At 46.9% G+C, this 26,212-nt stretch overlaps 1 protein-coding gene across 8 annotated transcripts in view; it reads right to left on the reverse strand.

The window, feature by feature from the left end:
* LOC135911688 (neprilysin-1-like) overlaps positions 1–26,212 on the reverse strand; it is a 346,542-nt gene that overhangs the window by 175,633 nt on the left and 144,697 nt on the right. For all 8 annotated transcript variants that reach the window (XM_065444035.1, XM_065444039.1, XM_065444037.1 and 5 more), the window contains one exon: positions 8,745–8,882. In XM_065444035.1, coding sequence (XP_065300107.1) covers positions 8,745–8,882 — 138 coding nt within the window. The remainder of the gene's footprint in view (positions 1–8,744; positions 8,883–26,212) is intronic.

Here is a 26,212-nt window from a genome sequence, read left to right on the forward strand (position 1 = left end):
GGTCAAGACCAACGGGGTCCCCAAATGAGAGACTCCATCCAGTACTGCAAGGGGCGCGATCCACTAGAGGTCTCGCCCCGAGTATCTCTCTGCATATATAGCCCAATAAATGCTTTCCACCACCACCACCACCCGTTCCGAACATCAAGGCAGCCACAGTGGCAGCTGTGACGGTCACGTCACTGCTCCATCTCTTGGCAAGCAAGCGCAAAGTAAACGCTGTAAGCCACAAGTTATGCTAAAATTTGGAGTGGAAGACGCTGTGGTCATCATCAAGCCAAAGGGAACTCAACCTCGCACAATTTAAAGCCAGCAATCAGATCGGGAAAGCAATGTACACTGCCGGCGGTATTCCGCGGGCACGGCAGGCGCTCGCTATTTGGCCGGCCTGTTACCAGAATACAATTAATATTGGCATCAAGAACGCGCAACTTATTTGTCAGGTTCTTGCAATCGGACAGCTTCAACTCGGAGGACAGGCCCGAGTGGTTGATACCTACCTCAAGTCATCGGACAACACAAGCGGTGTTATTATTTAGGTGGATCCCACAGCCACTGAAGCGGATATACCTCAAGCCATTTGTTTGCCTGAGGCTGCAGTAGTAATCGGAAAATTAGGAGAGACCAACGTAGCAGCGATCACGTTCGAGGGCCGGAAGGTGCCATCCAACGTTTAGTACTGGGGAGAAGCTGTGCCGGTTCGCCGCTACCACAAGATGACGCCAGCCTGTCCCCGCTACCGCACTATAGGACATCGCGCCGATGTTTGCCCTAATCCACAGGTCGGTCGATATGTCATATGTAAGAGGCATGGGGCGCAAAAAGAAAAGAATAGGATGATGTGCGCCGATCGGTCCGAACGGTACGAGCCCTCGAGGCACGTGACCCGAGGTGTGATCGGGAGAGAAGCAGCGCTGAGCTGGCATTATCGACGTGGCTCTCGGCCAAGAAGCTTGGAGCGTCAGAATCGCACTGGCGACGGGCCTCATGAAGGTTCGGGCCAGCCCGTGACGCAGGCGATCCAGGAAATGGCGAGACGGCAGCGAACGATCCAGGAAACTCTAGAGCACTTCAGGTAGTGCTTCGGGCAGTAGCCGCCGTCAGGTAGTGCAACAAGGTCACCCCTTCGTGTGTCAGAAATCGGCCGAGGAGCGTCAGGCCGAGGCGTAGCGGTGGTGGCTGCAACCTCGATAGAGGAGTGTACGACACGAGCAGATGTGGACGCAATTACAAAGAAATTCAGTGCATAGATGGAAAGCACGGAAAAGCGAGTACGGAGCAAATCGAGGAAATGGAATGTCACATGCTACCAAGCCTACACGCTAGCGTAAAAAGAATTGAAGAGACACTAAGCAAAAAAGAAATCGAGCAGAACTTACAAGGAATGACAGAGCGGGTAATTCATAAAATGTTGGAGCCGCATCTCTCAAAACTCGACGCTTACGAGATTTGGATCGACCGCAAGTTACAAAAATTTGCAAAATTATCGCGCACTGTGACACCCAAATTGACAGGCGAATGGGCACCAGGCAGATTGCGTCTGATGACCCGCTTGACCTAAGTATAGAACAAGGACTCACCTCTTGCAGCTTGCAAGATGGCTCATCAAAATAATTGAACAATATTACAATGGAACCGCAGGGGTTTTAAACGTAAGCGGGAACAGCATGTGGACTCGCTACATGAGAGGCCGGATGTAATCGCGGTAGAGGACGTTAATGTGGCAGCCAAAGTAAGGTCCTAGAGTGCGCATCAAACTAACACTTCGACTTACATACTTGTACATAAAGACAGTACGGCGTCAACTATAGACCTCGAACTTAATGCTGAAATAGAACATGCGTTTATTCCCTAACACTCGTCTCAGTATAAGGGCGTACGTACTTAGCATATACAACCACTCGAAACACAGGACAACAGTCCGACGAAATTTTTCGGAAAGCGGCGCAGGCTGCAAAAACCGCGCCTCTCATTAAAGTGGGCGATTTAATGCGCACAGCTTTGTTTGGGGTTACTACAATGAGAACGTAAAAGGCAGCAATTTCGCAGCAGCAATATCGGATATGGGTCTCACTATACTGACGGACCCGCTGTATCCTACAAGAATAGGCAATAGCGTTTCAAGCGACACTGCCCCGATTTAACGCTAGTCAAAAAATGTGAAATATTGTGAGTGGAAAAATATGCGCGAAGCCTCAGGCAGTTACCATTATATACTTCAAATTCGCCTAGACCACAACAAGCACCGTAAACACAGGAAGCAAGCCCGGCTTACGGATTGGTCACTTTTTCGTGTGTACAAAGGTCCTCAACTCAACTCGCCTGTTGAAGATTATGAGAAATGGGCTGAGTCACTGCTAGCTGCCAGAGACAGTCACGAGAATGCTGCACACCTCAGAGGATGTGCCGGCAGTCGACAACCACCTTTTCCACGTGTGGAAGGCCACGAGAAGCCTCACCAGAAGGTGGAAGAAGCAAGAACAGAATAGCAAGCTTAAAATCAAGATCCCTGAAATCAAACGACAAGCCGAAGAATGTGCGTGGACCTTGCAAAGAACAACTGGTTAATGAAGTGCGACTCATTGAGAGGCGGACTTGCCGTCAAGTCCACGTGGAGCTTCCTGCGATGCCTTATCCAGCCCAGCAAGACAAGTTGAGAGCAGCAGCGGAACCTCAAGAGAGCCCTCCACGGCTATGAAGGTACGGATGCGCAGTTGGTGGCAGCCCTGATGAGCAAATACCTCTGTATGACCAAAGATGACGAGGCTGTGTTGCAATATCAAGGCAAAGATAATCCAGAACTCCAGAGAGACTTCGAAGTAGGAGAAATACAGGCGGTGCTACTGATCATCACAAGACGTACAACGCCAGGACATGGCAAAATTACGGTCGGCTTGCCCGCCAACACGAAGAAGATCCTAGGCCAGAATTGCCATGCTAGGCCCCTGGCATGGCAATTGGAAGAATTCGACTTTATACCTAAGCCAGCAAAAGAGGTAAATATTAACAACCACCACCCGATTTCGCTAAAATCCTGTGCTGGCAAACTGATGGAGAAAGCAGTGCATGCCAGACTTTCAGCGTATTTGGAGGAAAACTACTACGTGCCCCACACTATATTTGGCTTCAGGGAGCGCCTGTCCACGCAAGACGTACTGCTGCGGCTTAAGGTCAAAGTTATTGACCCACCCAACAAGCGCAGTAGCAGACCCATCTTAGCCCTGGATATCAAGGGCGCGTTCGATAATGTGAAGTACTCAAAGGTCGTGGAGAAACTGAGGAAGACACAGTGTTGACGAAGGCCTTTTGAATCCATCAGGGACTTCCCACGATACAGAGAGGCTCATGTAAAACTTGGCGATTTTAGGTCCCAGCCAATCCCTATGGGCGCTAGGGATACGCTACAAGGAGCAGTCCTCTCCCCTCTGCTCTTCAATATTGCCGTTATCAATTTGCCCGAACAACTCAGTCGCATAGAAGGAATTTGGCACGCCCTCTATGCCGATGACACCATGGTATGGGAGACGAATGGCAGTCTAAGGCAGATGGAAGAGGCGCTTCAAGAGGCTGCTTCGACAGTGCAAAAATATAGTGAGGAGTTCGGACTGCGCGGTTCTCCGGAAAAATCGGCACATCTAATCATACGGCAGACAAGAAGATGAAGCTCCGGTTAAAATTAGAGAGCACGACGCTGCGATCCCTGAAGTGGAGAGACAGTGCGTATCCTGGGGCTACTGGTTAACAACAAGGGTGTCATCGCAGTCATGATTACTCAACTCTACATCATGCGAACAAGTAATGCGAATAATCACACATTGCACCAATAAGACGAAAGGGATGGTGAAGAAGGACAATTTTCGGTTGGTCGAAACCTTTATACTCAGTCGAATTGTGTAAGTGCTCAGTACCTTACGATGAGGAGGTGCGATTTAAACCTTTCAGATGTCATGCTCAGAACAGCGTATAAGATGGCACTAGGATGTCGGTCAAAATATCTACAAAGTGCTTGTTGCAGTTGGTGGTGCACAATAAAACAGATGGGATAATTGAGGCCCACCTATGAAGTCAATATGCCAGATTGACAGGAAGGAAAACGGGAAGCAAGGTGCTGGATGACTTGAATATCAGCTGTCCTTACTACACAGCAACAAGACAAGACATTCTGAAAGAGCGGAGGGACAAATTCGCGACACTGTCCCTTTCTAAAACATGCACCCAGAGCATCATCAAGCAAGAAGGAGGGCAAGAGCCAAGAAGATGGTCCAGATATCCTATCAATTAGAGGGATCCTTCATCGTGGATGCTGCGGGTTCGGTGGGAGGAGTCTCTACTATATCGGTGGTGCACCAAGTGTGAATAAATTTATTCACGTATTCACATACAAAACTGTAGCCTTTTGTGATAAGCACACGTGTGGGAAAGAGACGGAGGTACACGCACGACGCACATAAACGGAAATAGAGGATTCCTTGGAGGCCAGGGATCAATCTTTTACTGCATCCGAGAAAAGCTGTGGGGATGTATGATCAGGCATCTCAAAGTAATAAAATAGTACAGTGCCTTTTGCCTGCACTTGCACGGCTAAAATTGAAATGGTTCTCCGAGCACGTATTTTCTATTCTGTATGATATAGAAGACACTCCCGTAATACATTTGCAATAGCTAAAGACCCTGATTTCGAACCTGTAGCCCCGCCTTTATTAGATAAATTGGAGGCAATTTACTTTTCTGAACCAAACCAGATAACTGTCAGGGCTCCCTTTGACTGAATGGTGTTTATTAATTTCCTTCGGCATTCACTCTCCTGTTTCTCTCCACCATTTAGGTGTGTTTGTTTTGTTTATACGAGAGACGTAAATGATAAATGAAAGGCAGGGATGTTAACCAGGACTGAGCCTTTTTACTCTACCTGGAGAATGAAAACGGAGGAAAACTATAAGAGATCCAGTGAAAGTTCAATCTGTATATCACCGGCGTAGTAAGCGCTTTCAGCTCTGTGTCAAAGACGGTCACTTCAGTCTAGTAGCCTTTACAAATCGCAGCAGCGCTGTTCTGGACTTCTGTAGATGCGCTATGCGATATTGTGGCACCATTATCTTGCTAAAGGTGAATTGCACTTGCCCAACTAATTTAGAGCTGTGCAGAGGTCATCGTGAAAAGGGCATAATAGAGGTTTCGAAAGGACTCCGGCCAGCCCGCGTCTCACCACAGCTTTGGTGACACAGACGAATATCCGGTGCTGCTGTGGGAGGCACAGTGCTGCGGCCAGCTACTTACAGTGAACACGGATACAGGCGTCCTTTAAGATACTAAACTGAGTGAGTTGGTAAGCATTCATGGTGTATTTTTGTGCAGCGCTCACAAATCGATGAAGGATGAAGAAGAAACACACGGGACAGTCGCTGACTGTCAATTGACGTTTATTTTGAAAAAAAAATATTAAGAAAGAAATCCGCAATCTTTTTACACGTGACGAACCACCCGAAGTGTTGCTCTCTTCTTGGCGCATACTGCAATTTGAAACATACCATCAGGTCCTATCTGACGCTGCCGCGAGTGCTCAACAAATACCCAAATTCCTTGTGCCATAGCCCAATTGACAGTTGACTGGCACAATCATCCCATTCCCTTCTAATGCGAAATACTTCAATTATTTCATGTGCAGACTGAGAGCGGTCCCTCGTTAAGAGCATGGAGTCACTGAAATATGGCCTACAACCCCATTGACGCCAGTGACCTGCTTAGTAAAACGGCTTCGTATCAGCCAACGAGTGTTTGTGTCCCCTCTGCCTCACTGTCACGCATACATTAACGCCTGGTATACTCGCTTGAGCAGGCAGAAGGAACACATGAACGCAAAATGCAGCACACACACAACATTCATTCGATATTGACTTTTAACAACAGGAACACACGGTAACGTTCACCACTTATTTCACACGGACTGCGTCCTCCCTTGCTATGCTTTACGCTCGCACTACCGCGTTAACCAACGTCTGTGCGGCGATCGTCTCTACGCTATAGTAGGGGCGCTTATGGTACCGGTTCTGTTCGTGGCGGATACCGGCGTCCCCCGGTCAGTGGTCCATTGTTGCAATCCGGTCGTCTTCAGTCGTCGCTGGTGTCCGGCGTCACCGATGCCCCGGCCGACGTGACGAAAGCACAGTCGCTGAGGAGCTGTCGCACTCCGGCAGAGCGGGGCTCGTGCCGGCTGACGCTCCCGTTGCGCGCCGGGCCAACTTAGTTCCCTAGACGGGAGGGTGACTGGCTGCAGCCAGCCTCCGTGCGTCTACGTTCAGCGGCGTAAATACTGGCGTGTCCTGGCAGGTAGGTCCGGGCCAGTTGTAGTTCCGGGGACGTCGGTCATCTGCTCGCCGAGCCTGGTACTCGGGCGGGACGTCGATGCGTCTCTTAGGAACTGGGGCAGGTCCCGGAGAGGCGATCTCCGGCCGTCTTCTCCTGGAACGCTATGCCCCGGCCACCACGTCCTTCTCTGCGCGCGCCCCTTTCTCCAAGATGGCGGCTCCACGCGCTAGCTTCACTCCCTATTCCTCGTCTCCTTTCTTTGTTTACGCTTGTCACTCCTGACACTCACACTGACACACCGGCCACTTTGTCCTGTATACGTCTTGCCACAGGAAAGCGATGCCTCATAGATTATGCCAACTTCACAGTCAACATACTGATGCCTATGATTAATGGCGCAGGTGCTTTAAGGAAACTGTGCTAAAATGTTTAGTTTATTTATTTATCACTCGTTGCCGACAGTTTATTGGCTGAACAGAACACGACACCTATGCCATGGCGCTTGGCAGCATTTTTTATGCTGGGCGTAATCTCGTGTGCGTATTGAATAACAAACACGTTTTGGCCTGCGACTGTTTTCTTTATCTTCTGGCACTTGTTCCTTGGACTGAGTTGGTTTCAATATTTTTTTCACAATCCCTAGAGGTAAATGATAACCAGGTAGACTGCCTGTGTTACACTTTCTACGTGCTCCTCAAAATTTACGTGCAGTCCGTTTACGTACGTCTTTTTTCTAAAGCTGCCCTAATAATAATCAAGGAAGGTGTAGAGCTTTCCTGTAGTGGGTCAGCTTTAGGGAAAACATGAGCACATGGACTGCGTAGTAGTTTTGACGAGCAGGTAGAATGGCTAACAAAGACAGGCTACATGATTTGCATTATCGCAATATCTCGTGAGCAAATGCTGAAGTCAACGATGTCCAAGCAACACGACACCATATAAAAAGAAACGGTCGCTGACTGAGGTTCGTGGGTATTCCTTACGCACACAAGTTTCGCGTGGCTTCAAGAATAGTTCCATGCGCTATAGAGTAGACGCTGTGGTGTCTTCACCCAAGAAATTGTCGGCAATCGGTGTGAAACAAATGAGAAATACACAAACATTCGCTGGCTAATAACAAGCTGTCTCACCTACCAGGTCATTGCCAAGAATGTGGTTTTAAATCATATTTAAGCGACACCCTAGTTTTATCAAGGAACCCAGCCGAGTATGCGCGTGAAATAATGGAAGTATCTCACATGAGAAAAGGTCAGGCAATCGTCAATTTGGCTATGGGTGAAGGAATTTGAATATTTGTTGAGCACTTGTGGCAGCATCAGATAGGACATGATGGTGCGCTTTAAATTGGAGTATGCGCCAAGAATACAGCAACACGTCGGGTGCTTTGCCACGTGTTCAAAGAATATGGATTGCTTTCTGTCCTAACAATTTTTTTTGTTCAAATGGAACGTCACTTTAGAGTTCAGCGCATGCCCCGTGTGTTTCTGCTACGTGCTTCGTCGATTCATGAGCGCTGCACAAAAAATGCAACAAACGTGCTTCCGGCCCGGTGCTAAGAAATTACGGCATTTCCGGATGCTTGCATGGTCACCCAGGTGACGAAAAGTTCGCGGCGTGGAATCTACAAACACGCTTTAGTTAGCTTGTCTTAATGCGTCAGCATTAATGATGGCAAAGTGCAAAAAATGGTGTGTTTATGAAGTATGGGAAGCAGGTCACGCAGTGTACATACATACATACATACATACATACATACATACATACATACATACATACATACATACATACATACATACATACATACATACATACATACATACATACATACATCTAGGTGTCTATGCGTGTGTGCGCCTGCGGATGTGTATAGTGAAATTGATGGTGATCCGTTCTGGGCCGCCGTCAGTTACACTTTGCTTCTTGAAGAGGGAAGACGTGTGCCGAGTGACCTCCTGAAGAACACTTCGCAATGTGGCGAACGCAGTTGAAATCATCAATACGGACCCTCATGTAGGTGTGGCGTAGTGCTAACGCATTTTTCTGGCAGTAACCGCTGAATCACCACTGTATTTTGTTTTTGTTTGTGTCGGCGCGTGTGAGTACATTTTATTCATAACGAGGAGTTCTATTCGCAGAGATGAAAAATATTGGCGTGAGACACTTTCAACGAAGGCACGACAAAGTGTATGCCCACCGTCCATTCGCGCACTTGTTAAAAAGCATTGTTCCAGGCCCGGTAACAACCTAAAAGCCGATTTTCCTTTGCCTTGGAAACTATGATGCCCCACTATGGAATTCCAAAGAAGGTATAATGCATGCCTAATATTACGAGCAGACTAAGGCATGCTACAACAGTCGCGAGTGCGCATGTGAGGCACAAAACAGTCGTATTTTCTCGCAGGTGCATTAGGCATGGCTGTGGAGTGTCGCGTGCTCACCTCGTCACGCTTGGAGTCAACCATCGTCAAGCAGGCCTTGAAGAGTGCCGCCGCCTTCTGCCAAGCGGTCTGTCCTGTGGCCGGGACGGTGGTGGTGCGAACGACAGATTTCCCAATGCGTGCGATCTCCTGTGTCAACTGCGCAAGACACGGGGAGATGCCTATAGCTGCTGTATTACAATCACTTCAATATGTATTTCTTTATTAGGATATAGAAAACAATAGAAATAACGGTTAGGTTCGGGTTCAACTTGCTTAGACTTCATTCCCGTACAGTTCCGGTTCTGGGGAGTATCAATTTTTAACGGTCCGCAAACACGTGAATCGGTTCGGCACGGTTGAAATTATGCTGCGTAGCGCTGTCGAATTGTCAAATTACATAAGCAGGACACAAAAATGGGCTTACTGCCACATGGAAGACAGCAATTGATGTTTGACATAAGTACGTATTAGTGGAATTGATTACTAGTAAGGTACAGCTGCCATTTCGATGAAGACGTGAACATGCAGTATTAGTCAAGTCTTGCGTAACGTCATCCGTATAAGGGTTATGTTCTCGGCTAAGCCCCAAGCACCTCATGTAAGCGTTCTTTCAAGCGAGCAAAGACCTCAATAACGCGGCCGATCCGCTGCTCAAGGCTGTATGCAGCCAGTGAGCATATGCAACGTTTATGTAACGGGCAATAGCACGTTGAGACGTTGAGAAAGTGCTACGAAGCAAAAGCTGAAGGAGCGGTGAGCGAGATCCTGTGAGGGAGAAAGAAAAGCGAAAGGAAAAACGAGAGAACAAACAGACTAACAAATAACTCGTCACCTCTGGGGCCTCTGTGAGTTGTTTTGATGGCGGAATGGCCCAGAATGGGCCCAGAATCTAGCCCAGAATGGCTGCTTACTTGAGTGCGGAAAGATCATATGCTTGTGATATAGCAGACGGAAAAAAGCTGATATTTTGCCAGCACTAAATTGCGGCGGGGCTCAAAAAGAGACAAGTGTTAACCACTTTAGTCGCATGCAGATGACAATGAAGCACTTGCACCAACTGTACTGTCACTACAAGTAGACACACATTAAAGAGCCCTCTCACACATTTCTGCTCATTTCACAAGTGGGAAATCACTGAGGCAGTTTAGGCGATTGTAAATAAACGCAAGTGAAGCTGAATGCCAGAAGTGTAAGGGAGATAAATGAGTGCCCCTGAGTGCCAGTTCACAATGTGGACCAACCAGTTATCAATTAAAGGTGTAAAAAATATGACTGTGAAATAAACCGTAAACCCAAGCACATTGAATTGATTTCGAAGTGGGCAGGTATATGTGAAATGTTTGTGCAGAACGTGGAGAACGCAGCTGAGTGTATTTCGCTCGTTTCAACTGCTTCCTCAGGTCATTATGTGGGTACGTCTGTTGTCCTGCCTAGAATACTTTGTTTACGCTACACATGCGCTCATTGTATTCAAATTGAGTAGAGACGGACTTTGGGGCTAATAATGCAAATGAAATGTCAAATACAGTTCTGTAATTCGAAGGGTTCGACACATTCGCATGTCGTTCACAATTACTTATGAGTTACGCATATTTCAAGTGTGATAAAGAATGCTCTGCTTTATGTGGTAAATCATCAATACCTAGTTTTATAATGTTAGGGCAGATAGGCCGGGGGGGGGGGGGGGGTTGGCTGAGCATGATGTAGGCACGAAGACGACGACGGCGAAAAAGAGAAACACGCGCACACATGCGCCTTTTTCCTTGCAACCACGTTTAATCAGGAAAAGAAATTGGCTGTGGCTTAGCTAAGGTTAAGCCTGGATATCTCGAAGCGAAAAGGTTCGGTGATGCTTTTGGTTTAGCTCATGGTTATGCTTTATTATTTAGCATATGCTTATGCTTACGGTTTAGCTTACGTTTAGCGAGACGTTCTCGTCGTTGTTCGGGTGTCTCGGACGCTCGTTGAGCTTTCAGGCTTTCATTTATTCGCTCCTTTTGAGCCAACTCTCGTGGTAGCAATTCTGTATCGGCAGTATCACTCTCTTCTCCTTTCATGTTGAATGCGCACGCCTATTCTCTGTCAAGCGGTTATATAGTCGGCCTCCGCGATAAACATGCGCTTTTGGCGAACGTCAAACAATGACGCATAGCGCGCGGCAGCGGCCATCTGCGCCACGCTTGACGTCACCAATGGCAGCGGCGAAAGGTCAGGCGACAGAGTCGGCGGCGGCCACTGCGGCGTGCGTGACGTCACTCGTGCTCCGACATACGCCGGCTCGCGCGAAGCGCAGTGTTGACTAGCGTAGTGAAGCTTTTCGCTTCAAAACACGCCCCTAATTTATACAAGGAGTGCTGTTACAGTTGCTCCGTGCACATTCGCGTTCAAGTAATGCAAGTATTTTTGCGATAATAAGAGTGATGCAACACTCACGCTCCTATCACGTGCCTCAATTGCCCTTTTCCCCTCAATTACTATTCTAACATATTTGTCACAGCTTCTTGCCGCCATAGTGCAGGCGTCAAAATCTAGCTTAAACTTGCAATCTATACAATGAATTTCGAGGCAGCCCTCTCTCATTTCTAACGTTGCTTTGATGCTGCCTCGGCCTATCATGCAGGCACCGCTTGTTTTGGCCCATTTATTTTCTACCACACCACAAAGGAATTTCATAAGGCAGCACTGTTTTACTGCAATGCTTTGACGAAGTTAAATACCTGGGTGCCACTTTAGCTGCGGCATTAGACTGGGCATCCCGCATTGACATAAGAAGCGCTAAAGCGTGCTGCCTTTTGCAGCTTTTCTAGAGGAACTTCAAGTACGCGCCCAAATCTTTGAAGCTTTGTATCGTACAAATATTAGGCCGGTGTTAGAATGCGATTGCGCAGCATGGAACCCCTTCCCAAAAGTTCTTGAAGATAAGTTAGACCGTGTTCAGAAAAGGGCTGCCAGATTCGTCACGGGCATCTATGACTACAAAATTAGAGGTTCGCAAATCAGGGAAAATCTAGGGTGGATGTTGCTGTCCACACGCAGAAAAATAATCAGGTCGAAGCTTTTACACGACATAAACAGCGGTAACACAGGAAGCGAAAAGGCATACATTTAAAACTATCTCATTATCAGTCTACGAGACGAGACCATTCCAAGAAAATAAGGGCCTACCAAGGTCGTATTGGTGTATTTAGGTTGCATTCTTGCCGCGAACAATTGCAGAATGGAATTTGCTCCCAGATGAGGTAGTGTCTGAACCCAATTTTTCCTCTGCCATAGGGAACATTACATGAATCTGTTTTAGACAATATTTCCAGTGTGCCGTTTTATGCATTGTGTGACACATTTTATAATCGGATGTTGTTAGTATTGGATGTGTTGTCTTTCTCTACCAATTACTGTACTGGAGCGCAATATCCTGCCTGGAAGTCAACCAGTGTACATGTGCAACACGCGCACTGCTTATCGCTACTTGGCTGTGTGTCCGAATAAAGTGCTTTTTGTTACCTGCTACTCGTCTGGCTTACATGGTGTCAGAAGTTAGTTAGGCAGTTAGTTCCTGCCCGTGCGGCAAGTCATGCCATGGGATCACAGCCTAGCAGCAGCAATAGAGCAGTATCAACTCCTATGTAGGAGACAAGGGTTCATCCGGAACGACAACCACGAGCCACGAACATGACTTCGACTCCGCTGCCACCCTCTAAGCCGCTCGACATTACAGGCGCCATTTTCCACAACTGGAACATCTGGAACAGTAAGTTCAAACTTTCTGCAGCAGCGACAAGGCTGAGTCTACAGCCACGAGATGTTCAGATCACAACATTTTTAATGACTATCGGCGAAGATGCAAGGTGTGCTTACCGCACCTTCAAGTTTGAAAACGAGGAGCAGTAGAATTACCAAAAAATTTTAATGTAGAAGTTTGAAGAGAATTACAGACAAATTAGAAATGTCACCTACGACGAGTTCCGGTTTGGTTCCCGGAACCAGCGCGAGGGTAAGTCATTTAATGAATGGCTCACCCAACTGAAGACTCTAGCTGCGCAGTGTGAATTTGGCGAGATTAAAGATAGACTTCTACGCAGTAGAATAATCCTCGGAATAAGAGACAAAGAACTGCAGCAGAGACTTAATCCTGAAAATCCCAACTACGCAAAAACGATTGAGGTTTGCCGCGCTAAAGAACAGAGCAAAGAACCGGTCGCTGAAATCCGAGGCAATCAGGATGGCAGCACTTCTTTTGAATAGGAAAGGAGCATTGACGCTGTAAAAGCAAAGACTGCCAACTGCCCGAAATGCGGCTTACAACACGAAAAAGCGGCAAGATGTCCAGCAGTAGAAAGGTATTGCAACAATTGTAATGGCCGAAACCATTTTGCAAGTGTATGCCGTACACAAAGCTCGAAACCGCAGCCAAAAGGACGGCACGCATGAAAGGTAGAAATGACTGGCGACGAGGCGTACTTCCTTCAAGCGTTGGAAGTTCAAGCGGTCCCGAGTGACGAGCACTGGGTGTCAGTGGTAAATGTGGCTGGTATGATCACCAAATGTAAGATAGACACAGGGGCGAACTGTTGTGTTCTGCCAGAGACGGTTCTTCAAAAGTTCTCAGAGGCCCCAGCGCAGAACTGTTATGCAACCTTGCGTACGTTTTTCGGCCACACGGAAAACGCAATCGGAAAGATAAACCTGCTCGTCTCTAATAAGACTCGGAGCACCGAGGTTACGTTTTTCGTTGTTGTTCAAGATGTACTAGTTACATTAAGCGGACACGTCGCTGAGAGACTGGGTCTGATAAAACGCATAGATGCCTTCAACGAAGTGTCCGAGATCCTCATATCTCGCTTTGACGACACTTTCCAGGATCTAGGACAACTTGAGGGCATGGCTTATCGCCTGCAGCTGAAGCCCGATGCACGACCAACCATAAAACCAAAGAGGAGAATTCCCGTCGCCCTTCAAGAGCCCGTGAAAGTGAAGCCCAGCGAGATGGAACGCGATGGCGACATTGAAAAGATGACAGAGCCTTGCTCGTGGTCCAGGTGTATGGTCGAAGTACTCAAAAACGATAATCTACGCATATGCTTGGATAATTCCGACTTAAACACGGTGATTTTGCGGGAGCATTACCATATGCCTACATTCGAAGACGAACTGCGGCGGCTGCAAGGAGCCAAATATTTTTGTACACTCGATGCTGCGTAAGGGTTCTGGAAAATAACCCTCGATGAAGAAAGTACGCGCGTTTGCACCATGAGCACGCCTTTCGGAAGGCGCAGATTTCTGCGCATGCCATTCGGCATCACAACAGCACCTGAGGTTTTTCAACGCACCATGCACGGGATGGTTGGAAGCATGGATGGTGTAGCCGTCATGATAGACGATATATTGGCCTAGGGAACGACAAGGCAAGAGCACGACACGAACCCCACCGCCTTGCTTGAACGCTGCAGGGAACGCAATCTAAAGCTCAATAAAAAGGATTGCGAAATTGTGCAGGCCAGTGTACGTTACATGGGCCACCTCCTCACTGCTGATGGAGTGTCACTAGACCCGGACCCAAGCGTTTTAGCCAACTTTTGGTGCTACCAGTTGATTGGTCCTTTTACCGTGGTTACGTCAGTTCTTACACCCCCAGTTAAATGGGAAATGTGTCCTAATTTCCAGTTTATTCCCTCGTCTGTCTTGTACTAACAGCGCTTTCTTCTTCTGTTGACAACTGATTTTGTGCGTGTGGTTTCATGTAATCATTAAGTGACAGTGGGGCAGCCATGCTCCTAAACAATTTATACCCATTCCATTAAAAATTCAAGAGCCAGCGTGCCATAGCGTACAGCTACAGCGTTTTGGCTGCACATTATTATGCCGAAAATTTGCTTTATATAGCATTTTTATTAGCAAATTTCGCAAAACCAAAGCAAAGCTATTTTATTTTGCTTTGCACGTGACAATTCTACGAAAGCAGATAGTTTGTCGTAACAGTTATCTAGTGTAACGTATGCAAATAGAAGTGAACAAGACCGGTTGAAAGGCTGAAGACAGCGCATTTCAAGTGTCCTAGCACAGATCAGACAGCTGCTGTCGTCAGTGGACATGGAAGTACTGGGCACTACACACCACTTGAAAAACACTTCCCTTTTTGATGTATATGCTGATACTTCGATCCATTTAGAATCTATCACCCGGCTTCGTCAGAGTGGAGCCTCGCCGCGCGCTATGCACAAACCCGGGCGTTGAAATTTGCCACCGCCTACCAACGGTGAATTCGCTTTCCTGTCAAGCACCAGTGCCATTTTTGCGTGAAGAAAGTCAGCTGGAACTTGACGCCTTAATGTCCGCCGCACCGAAAGCCGCATCAGTAGCTCGCTTTTAAGGGACTGCCATCCAGTAGATTTCTTCAGTGGACATGGGAGCAGAGGGATAATGCATACCATGGCAACACCCTTTCGTTTTTTGATGCAGGTAGGTCGGCCCCGTTACCTTTACTGGAGAAAGTAAAACGACGTTTGCTTACTTGTACTTTCGCGCTGAAATATTTTGCTTTCTTTTCTTTCTGCGAGGGCGTTCACGTTGCTAAACTGCTATGTATGTCTGGTGATATTGAGCCTAATCCAAGGCCACTAAACGAAGGTCCCTCTGTTCAACAATACAGACAGCGTCTTGCTCTCATAAAATCGCTGCACGAAAAAAAGTATTAAATGCGCGATGAATTCACGAGTACCCTCAACGAGCTGAAGGACGCTCGGCAATCACTTGAGGAGGGTATTTCCGTCATAGCAGAATCTCGCAGTTGAAACTAGGTTACCATTGGCCGGAATTCCAGTCGGACAAAGCGCTGCAACCGAAGTAGCAGCTTTTAATGAATGATTTCATGAATTCGAGGACTGTTGCCGCATGTTTAATACATTTCACAGTGTTACTGACGCCGCTGTGAAAAGATAGACTCAACCTGAAGACAAAATTGTTTCCCCACTCAATGCCGCTATGTACCTAAACCTGAACAGCAGTGACGACCCCCTGTCTTATGATCGCCACGTTGGTAAATAAGTCCTCGGGAAATCAATCATTATATCTACGACTTCAGAGAGCTTAGGGTATCGGACAATATATCTCTAGTAAGTTTGACCGCGCTTCCCAGGCTATTGCAGTTCTGCAGCATGCAGTGTCCTTACACATATACTGCTCACATAAACGTAATCATGGGAAGGAAGATACATTAAGCTTGTATATAATGTATACGATGACGACCTACCTTTAAATTTATCTCACTGAGACTTCGGAATGGTATCCTGCGGTCAAAGCGTGCTCTAACAAAATCTGGAGTTGATGTGACTGAAGACATTTGCACAGCCACAAGAGCCATAAAAATGTTCATTGCGACATATCTTGTGGAAAGGAATTAGCAATGTTTTTCAAGTAAGCGCTACATCGAGAAAAAGCGCTTCGTTTTCTGTACAGCGAGCGACAGTGTTTGTATACTTGAATCCATTATGACAGATGCATCAATTGCGTTTACGTCGGCTTCTTAACAATCAGGCGTTACGCTAACTAAAAGCCCCACTACTCGCGGTGATGCATTTCTTTATATAACAACATTAGAAAGATTGTGGATAAACGTGAAAGACTGTCATCAGTTTCAGACGCGTGCTCCAGCATTGTAGTTCTACTTTCTGAAACCTGGTATCGGCGAGCATTGACAGCTCAGAGCTTTTGAATGTGAAATAAATAAACCGCCACGTGTTATTGATGGGATCACTGCGACAACACTGGTGGTGGCTTGCTCATTGCTTTAGCCGATGAGCTTGCATCGCATACTGTTGGAACCAACTTAGACTTGGAATTTATTTGTGTTCCCGTTTCTTTAAACGATAAAAGCGGTCTTTTTGAGGATGTCAACACCCACGAATGCTGCTTCAGATCTCTCTAAAAATTGGCTGACGTCTCGAATAATCTGGTTCTACAGTTCACGCGCTCTCCATTATTTTTCTTGGGTGACATTAGTATGCATAACGTTAACTGGTCTAGGGCGGACCCGGTTGTACCTGAAATTTTGTACCATATTGTGCTGCCTTGTGCTTAGCTCAGTACTTTAACTTCGCTCAGTTCGTTTTCCAACCTACTAGAATAGGTCCTACATCGGCTAACATTCTTGATCTCATCCTGACAGCAGCATCTGGTCTAGTTCTCTCGATTTCATTCATGTCTGGCATAGGCGACCACAGCCTTATTAATTTCGTCATAACAACTTGTAACACGCGTTAGCGATGGAAATCAAAGATGTTTAAAGGTAACAAAAAAGGAGATTATGTGATTAAACATTAGGGACCTGAATTATTTTCGGATGACTGCATTCGTACATTTTTAGATCGTACAGTGGAAAACAACTGGATTTCATTTAGAAATAAGACTGCAATTCTCATTAACGAACGCATACCCCAAGAAACATTTCAGGCAAACAGGTACCTTAAATTAAACCAACTCTAAAAAGGCTACTCTAGAAAAGAAAGCGTCTTTTTCGTTTACCGAAGTCTACTAAGAATATTGATCTGTGGCGCGTATATTGTGATAGTTTTTGCTCGTATTGCGTTGCTTCCAAGCAGGCTAAGAATTTTTTTCGTGAAAGTACACACCCTTCTTTTCTTTCCATCAATACTTCTTAATTCTGGAAAGTCGTTATTCCTGCAAGTAATCGTGTCATTTCCCTTCTTCACTCTGCTGGGAACGCGCTCCGGAGTGATCAATGTTCTGAACGACGTTTTCGCGAGTATGTTGACAGTGTCAGCTGCCGTTGTCACACCGCAGCTGCGTGATCGCCATTTCTTTCCTATCGATGCAATTGTAGTAAATTTTGCTCGCATAGCTAAATTAATTGAGAAATTAAAGACTTCCTCGTCATGTGCGAACGATAAAATTAACCCGGAGTCTCTAAAGAACACGAAGGATTACGTTTCAGTTTTTCTGTCATACTTCTTTGCGCAGTCGACTGAATTTAGCACGCTGCCATGAGATCAGAAGGTCGGGTGGGTGGTGCCAATCTCCAAATCCGGGAACACAGGATCCCAACTATCGACCAATTTCTCTAGCTTGTATCCTGTGCGAACTTCTAGAGCACATTATTTAGTCTAATCTAGTCTCATAACTTGAATTACACACCTTAATTCGTCCTTCCAACATGAATTCCGGCAATACTGTTCCGGCGAAACGCACCTTCTGTTGTTTATTCGTGACATCGTATCGGCTGCAGACCGAGTTTCCCTTCCCCATGGAATTTTTCTTGAGTTTTCTAAAGCTTTCGCGAAAATACCTCATCGACTACTTCTACTAAAAATCATCAATTTGAATTTTGATCACAACATGCTCAAATGGCTCGAACTGCACCCAACATGTTATCGCGAATTATTACGCATCCTTTCCTATCTGCTAAAGTTGGCATCCCTCAAGGCTCCATTTTAGGCCCACCGCTATCCCGGATCTATGTGAATGATCTTCCAGATTGTTTGAACTTTAGATAAAGTTTTTTACAGATGAGTGCGTCATGTGTCGCGAAATAAATAATTCCAATGATAACACTTGTCCTTCAATCTGACCTAAACAAAATTTCTAAATGGCGCAGTAAATGGTTATGACCCTTAACATCAGCAAACGCAAGTACATGTCATTTTCGCGAAGCACTATACCTGAGTGTTTTCGGAGTACATAATTGATGGCATCGACCTGTAGCGCGGGTTTCATACAGATATCTCGGTGGGTGCACATCTAATGACTTGTCACGGCATACTCACATTGACTACATCATAGGTAATACAAATTGAACTCTCGGTTACTTCTGACGTAACCCTTGCCAAACTTCACAGCGCACAAAATTTATGCTTAAGCAAACTGTCGTTCTTCCGCGACCCGCCATGGCTGCTCAGTGGCTACGATATTGGGCTGCTAAGCACGAGGCTGCGCGATCAAATCCCGGCCACGGCGGCTGCATTTCATGTTCGTAAGTTCGTATGGCTGTCTACCAACTAGCTACCGCAATCGATGGCTTACCTTTCAGGCGAAACTGGGTTTTTTGGTGGAATAGCTTGCCTAACGATAGCTTCGACACACAGAATACTGCGAACGGAAGACCCCCTCCCCCCCTGTCGTCTTATAGCCGTTTCAGTAATGTTAGCGGCTTTTCGCTATATAAGGGCTGCACAAAAAGCGTGCTCACGGTTGATTACTATAGAAGCGAAAACAAAATATTTTGCTGTGTCTGCCAGTGGTGACCCAACATAGAGTCTCGTTAAGCGCGTTGTGGCCCTTCTCCTGATTCTCTTACTCTGCTGATGCCATTGGCCACTACCCATGTGAATTCTTGCGCCCCGCATGACGGCGAAGGCGCGCACATGTGCAGAAAGTGCTGGACGCAGATGAACAGGGTCTCTATTCCGAACATTCAGCCATTTTATATGGGGCGTGACGTAGGCGGGACGCTTACAAAATGGAAGGATGGCTGCGATTCGCTTTCGTAATGTGACGCAAATTTGACGCCTCGCCTAAGAAACTGTAACGTAGGCATTGAAGCTGACGTTTTTCGCAAAGGAAAACAGCTTACCTCCTCAGTAAAAGTAAAGCAGCTAGCTCAAAATGTAAGTTTAGTCCGCCTGCAAAGCTTCTTGCTTTTGTCATCTACTGCCTACCAGCCGTCATCTACTTCATTAGCTAAGGTGAGTGTCCCCAGGGAACGGAATCACATATCGTATATTTGCGCCAACGAGTTTGTTTTCAACCTTGAGACAACATGTGCCACATACCAGTGGTGACTAGCATACGTTCTATGTTGTGTTCTCGCTTTCCCAGGAAACACAAGTGACTCAACCCGACTCGCCTGCCTTAGAAGCGACTGAATAGCGCCGACAGCGTTCCGTGCGCCACAAGTACCCGCCACAAGTAACACAAGCGCCGCCACTGCAATCTGTAATCATGCCACACCTTCTTATGATTCAATCATTAATCTTAATTACAATACAAACGCAGCAGTAAAATGTGCGAAATGTAGCAAAAGGTCGGTAATGTTCGACCAATACTATCTAAAAGAAACGTTTTACTAATAACCAATACTCCTAATGAAAAGTCGCAGTTCCGCTCGAAAGGCGCGCCATCGTTAAGGATAACATATTATACACCTATACGAGGTTAGAAAAGCACATTTATTGGCTGTATAAAATTGGAAACAATCGCTCACTAACTACATTACCAAACACAGTGTCGCTGGCGCGCAGGTAAACATAACACATCTCACTCGATGATCGCGGAAACTCGCTGGCGTAACGCTGGAGTGAGGAATCGCGGCAGTCGGAGCCAGCGAATTGACCTTTGTGCTAACTCTCGCTTCAACGCCAACTAGGCGTCGAAAGCGCAGCGCATACGAAGCTACCAGCACTCGGCGCACTGTGTCAAGATCGCAGATCGCTTTCAAGATATGGGCGCCCGCGCGCTGCGCCGTATGCACGAGCTGCCGGAGTAGAATGTCCCCACCCTCCACACTGTCCCTGGTGCCTCACGTGTGATGGAAGACGGTGCGCTTCCTTCCCGCTTTCCACTTGTGTGCGCGATAGATTGAACAACGATCGTTGGCTTTCTCTCGCAAGCTTTCACTCGCACGTACAGCATACGATGAGCGACCGCTGTGCTATCCCCATTGGATTTTGTACAAAACATCAAGACGACGCCTACACCGATGGCGAAAATTCGCCTGGCCTGTCCATATAATCACTTTCACGATAATGTGATGGCCCAAATCGCAAACGCACACAACACCCAATAGCGATGCAAATGCTATGAACACATGTTATGCAGAAAATATTTGAGTGGTGCCAAATGACGGGAGAAATGCGGTGTTACGCATGCCTCTCAGACGCCATTGGCTGTGGCCGCTCATAAGCATAATTCGCGTGGCTTGTCGCACAAAAAATTATGGTGGAAAATCCCTGCAATGGCGACCCACACAATGCCCCGCAACGTCAAAGTGAGATTTACAAGAACAAGTAAAAAGTATCCGTCGATAAAATTTGCACGCTGCACGTCCCGTTTCGTCATCTTAATGAAAAGGCAAAATTTGCGAAATTTCATCTTGCGAAATTTCCTCTCCCCAGCTCAAATTTCAAAACACGTGACTTCTCGACAGCCAATCCGAGAATTAAAATGGCGCGTAATGGCCGCCGTGCAGCAGGCACAAGTGTTGACAAAAGAACCCCGCAATGATATCCGAAACGGTAACCGCAAGAGCACCACCCGTTGGCCCAACGAATAAAGTGATCGAATACAAGTAGTATGCCAAGAAAAGAACACGCAAGGAAGCACATTGTTTTCTAAGCACACCTCCGTAATATTGCCGTCAACATTCGTAGGTACCGAAAATAGTGCCAAACAGGCAAAATGCATGTAATATTCTGTTGGCCGCCACTAACACGGCGACGATATTTGCCAGATACCGAAACTAGCCCGGCTTCCCGCCCAATGGCGTTAGCTGCCTTTTTTTTTTATTCCTCAAATATATGTGACAAGATTTCGCGAGTGCTTTCTCCCTAATTTAGAGCTCTGATAGCACATTTATTGCCTTTAAGATTGCACAGAACATTATAAGTGGTGGCAATACACCAGCAGAGGTTATCGATGCGCATGCACAGGGTACTAAACGGGCCCTGCGAACATACTACCGCCTAGTTCTACATCACAGCGCGTTGATTGTGGTATACCGCGGCAACTTCAGCAAGAATAACGAAAACTAACGCGGCCAACGAAAATTTTCTCAATTTGCAAATTCAGTGGAAATGCAGAAGACAGAAAGAGGGCAAGGTGGCAGCAGTACGAGCATCATGCTTACCCGCTGCCTATTTCTTACGCAGATCGCCTTCCTCGCTTGTTGCCACCTCGAATGTGCTGCGGTCATCTCCCCTGACGTCACAGCTCTCGTGCACTCACCGGCATCGTCAAGATCTCTGGGTGATTCCGCTGGCAGCTGTACGAACCGTCCTATCTCCCTTCCGGATGACTATCTTGATCTGACCGGGTCCACACGTGCCCGGAGCCGTGGCATAGCTGGCACACTGAACCATCCATTCACATTCAAGCCCAGTCCCATGACGTCAACGATCATGCCTATAAATTCCCAGCCGGATCCTTCCTTCTTCAGTGGGCAAGGTGGCAGCAGTACGAGCATCATGCTTACCCGCTGCCTATTTCTTACGCATATCGCCTTCCTCGCTTGTTGCCACCTCGAATGTGCTGCGGTCATCTCTCCTGACGTCACAGCTCTCGTGCACTCCCCGCCATCGTCGAGATCCCTGGGTGATTCCGCTGGCAGCTGTACGAACTGTCCTATCTCCCTTCCGGATGACTCTCTTGATCTGACCGCCATCACACGTGCCCGGAGCCCTGGCATAGCTGGCGCACTGAACCGTCCATTCACATTCAAGCCCAGTCCCATGACGTCAACAATCATGCCTATAAATTCCCAGCCGGTTCCTTCCTTCTTCAGTGGGCAAGGTGGCAGCAGTACGAGCATCATGCTTATCCGCTGCCTATTTCTTACGCAGATCGCCTTCCTCGCTTGTTGCCATCTCTAATGTGCTGCGGTCATCTTTCCTGACGTCACAGCTCTCGCGCACTCGCCGCCATCGTCAAGATCTCTGGGTGATTCCGGTGGCAGCTGTACGAACTGACCTATCTCCCTTCTGGATGACTGTATCGATCTGACCGCCACCACACGTGCCCGGAGCCCTGGCATAGCTGGCACACTGAACCATCCATTCACATTCAAGCCCAGTCCCATGACGTCAACGATCGTGCCTATAAATTCCCAGCCGGATCGTTCCTTCTTCAGTGGGCAAGGTGGCAGCAGTACGAGCATCATGCTTACCCGCTGCGTATTTCTTACGCAGGTATGTTACTTTCATAATGCCCGCTGCATTCGCTATGATGACCGATTCTTACTGCTGCTCCCTTGCCGACACCATTCTCGCAGGTGCTTTGCTTATATTTCTTTTTACTCGCAGCTCGCTGTTTGTATTAGTAGATCGTTACGGAGTGGTGACGTTGAAAGCAATCCTGGTCCTCGCTCCCGAAAAAATCCGAGCCTTTCGCTAGGTTTTGACGATCAACCATCGGTGTCTGAAATACTCGCTGAGCTTTTGAACGGACAGAAACGATTAGCTGAGGATATCGCCGAAATTAAAAACTTTCAACAATCTGTTAATACACGTTTTGAGACTATCGAATCGCGTCTGGCCGCTCTGGAGTCCTCGTCACATAAGCCTGCCGTCCCAAGCGGCAGCTTTAACAGTGCACTCGCACTTCTAACAAACGAAATTCGCAACCTTTCAACTAAACATGATGAATTAGAAAACCGTGCTCGAAGGAACAATTTAATCTTACATGGTCTGCCAGAATCCTCCGATGAAGATAATGAACGCCTGTCCTCAGACATTGCGAATTTGTTTGAGGATAAACTCAAAATGAGTTGTCCTCAAATAGAAAGATGCCATTGTCTAGGAAGGCCTTCACGTGACCGTCCGCGACCCGTAATTATGAAACTTCTGGACTATCGGGAGAAAGTTTCGGTATGAAAAAGTGGTCACAAGCTGAAGGGAACCGATTACCGTATTTCGGGAGATTTTTCACTACGTCTCCGGAATATCCGCAAGAAATTTTGGGAAGCGTCTGAGAGTTTTAGGAACAACAGGTGCACGGCCCGCATACGGTTTGACCATATATTTTTTGATGAAGTTCGCTAAAACTGGAACAGCGCTTCTAATACATTAGAGAAAGTACATCGTAATACAGCACTAAATAGCGTCGCACCTGTCTCTCCGCCTTGACTCCTTCGGCGCAAAACCAATGACCTCCGTGTATTAAATATTAACGCAAGAAGCCTTCTCAATAAATTTTCCGACTTCATCTCTCTAGTAACTGCTCATTCCCCCCATATTATAGGCATTACTGAAACATGCTACGCATGTTCGACTCCGAAGTTACGTTAAGTGTATACACGTTGGCAAGAGTTGACAGACCAAGTGGTAGAGGGTGCGGTGTCGCCCTCTATATACAGTCCCACTTGAAGATTTCAGTCCTTGAAACCCCATGTGAAATTGGATTGCTTTTGTGCAAGATTCATTTGGAAAGGTCATCCGCGCTAATTGGAATGTTTTACTGGCTCTTGTGGTGATCAGTTCGCTTTCCTTAGCAACATTCTGCATGATTTTAAATCATCCAATAGAATACTTATGGGAGATTTTAATGCACCAGGCATTCACTGGCCCTCTCTCACCATTACCGACTGCGACATGTCACTCTCAAGAAAATTATTGCGCCTTTCCCTATCGCTTGGTCTTAAACAGATTGTCCACGAGAACACCAGGGAAACGGCTGTCCTAGACTAAGTTTTTCTTGGCTCAAGACCCACAAGTCCGAGATAGCAGAACAGGTTGCCATCGCACTCGCGCTCACAGACCCGACCACCACCCACGTCTACAGCGATTCACGCTCAGCCGTCAAAGCCTTTCAGAAAGGAACAGTTGCAAGACAAGCCCTACAAATAATCAATCGATCCACACCGCTGCAGCATCACACCATCTGCTGGTTCCCGGCACACCTCGGAGAGATCGAGGACGCCCCTTGCAATCTCAATGAGATGGCTCCCAGGAGCGCGCGAGACCTAACCTTCCGCGACGCCACCTATTCTGGTCGTGACCATCCCAGCGAGAATCGGGACCCTCCCTCCACATATAACGAGATCATAAAGCACTTTTATCTAGACCGCAGAATATACAGCACACCTCACAATAAGCTCACCAGGCCTCAAGCCCTGACGTTCAGAATGCTTCAAACAAACACGTACCCCACGCAGAACAGACTACATCACTACATGCCTGACCTATACAAAACATCACATTGCGAAAATTGCCATAGCACACTAGGCGTACATCACTTGCTCTGGCCGTGTGGTCGGACCCACGCAAACAAGGATCAAGACTCCGCCAGGCTACAAGACGCATTACGCAGCACGGACCTGGCGGAGCAGCTCTGGGCCGTCCAGCGAGCCCACGATGCGGCCAGGGAGTTACAACTCCCGGTCCCAACGTGGGAGTAGCCCGCTCTATGGGACCTTGCGCCCCGTAGCTCGCAGGACCTTTCTATAAAGTTACTCCATCCATCCATCCATCCATCCAAGTCTTTTCGAGGGTGGCTTCCAGTGCTGCGTTACTGACGGGATTTCTGACCACAAAGCCGTACTGTTCTCGGTTTGCTGTATTGTTCCCAAACCGCGGATAGAGTACTGCACTTTTCGTGATTTTAGCCGCGCCGATGATACTGCAATTACCGACACATTTAGCGAATCGTTTGAGAACTTTCATGAATTATCTTTGAACAATGATGTCAATGTTGCCGTGGGGTTTTTTGAGAATATTGTTAAAACATGTATTAACCAATTTGTTCCCCTGAAAACACAAAAGAAAAATAATAATTCACCGTGGATGACAAGAGGACTGCTACATTTATCGCGTCGTGTTTCGCGATTGCGCAAATCTAAAGGAAATGGTAATCCTGACAAAATTGCAGAGTTCAATGATGCCAAGAAGGAACTGCGCCAGAAACTAACATCTGCCAAGGATTTCTACTATGCTGTTACTTTGCCAAAATAAATTAAAACAAACCCTCGTATGTTCTGGAAATCGATAATGCCAAGTAACAGCACAACTAACAGTTTAGTTGTCAAGGGCGGGGCAGTTTCAGATTCACTCACGATTGCTTCCGCTTTTAACCCCTATTTTCATTCCGTGTTCACACAGGATAACTATTCCCTTCCACCTTTTAGCTGTGACTCATACCCTCCTATTGAAGACATCGTCGTCTCTAGCTCAGGTGTTCTGAACATGATCCTCCATTTAGATACTAAAAAGAGCTGCGGCCCAGATGACATACCCAATTCTTTCCTCGTTCGCTACTCCCTTTGGACAAGCAGATACCTCTCCGTTATCTTCCGTAAATCATTATCCACCTCCACTGTTCCCCAATCCTGGAAGCTTGCTGCGGCCATTCCGATATACAAATCCGGTAACGCTCAACTTCTGCAGAGCTATAGACCAATCTCATTAACTGCCCACTCATGGAAGTTACTCGAACATATAATTTTTAAACACATCACGGAATTTCTTGAAAGCCACAATATCCTATCCAATTACCAACATGGTTTCCGTCGCGGATATAGCACGACTACCCAACTAATCGAATTCACGCATGATATTTCTCAGTCATTAGATTTAGGCGGACAGATTGACGGAATTTTTGATGACTTATCCAAAGCTTTCGACACCGTCCCACACCCAAAACTCCTCTACAAGCTTAACTTCATTCTAAATAACCCTTCTCAGGCTGGTTGGATACATAGCTTCCTAACCCAGCGTTCTCAGTCTGTGTAATTTAACGGCTCTATTTCCTCTGCTGTCAATGTTTCATCC

Source organism: Dermacentor albipictus, chromosome 2, assembly GCF_038994185.2.
Source record: "Dermacentor albipictus isolate Rhodes 1998 colony chromosome 2, USDA_Dalb.pri_finalv2, whole genome shotgun sequence".
NCBI lineage: Eukaryota > Metazoa > Arthropoda > Arachnida > Ixodida > Ixodidae > Dermacentor > Dermacentor albipictus.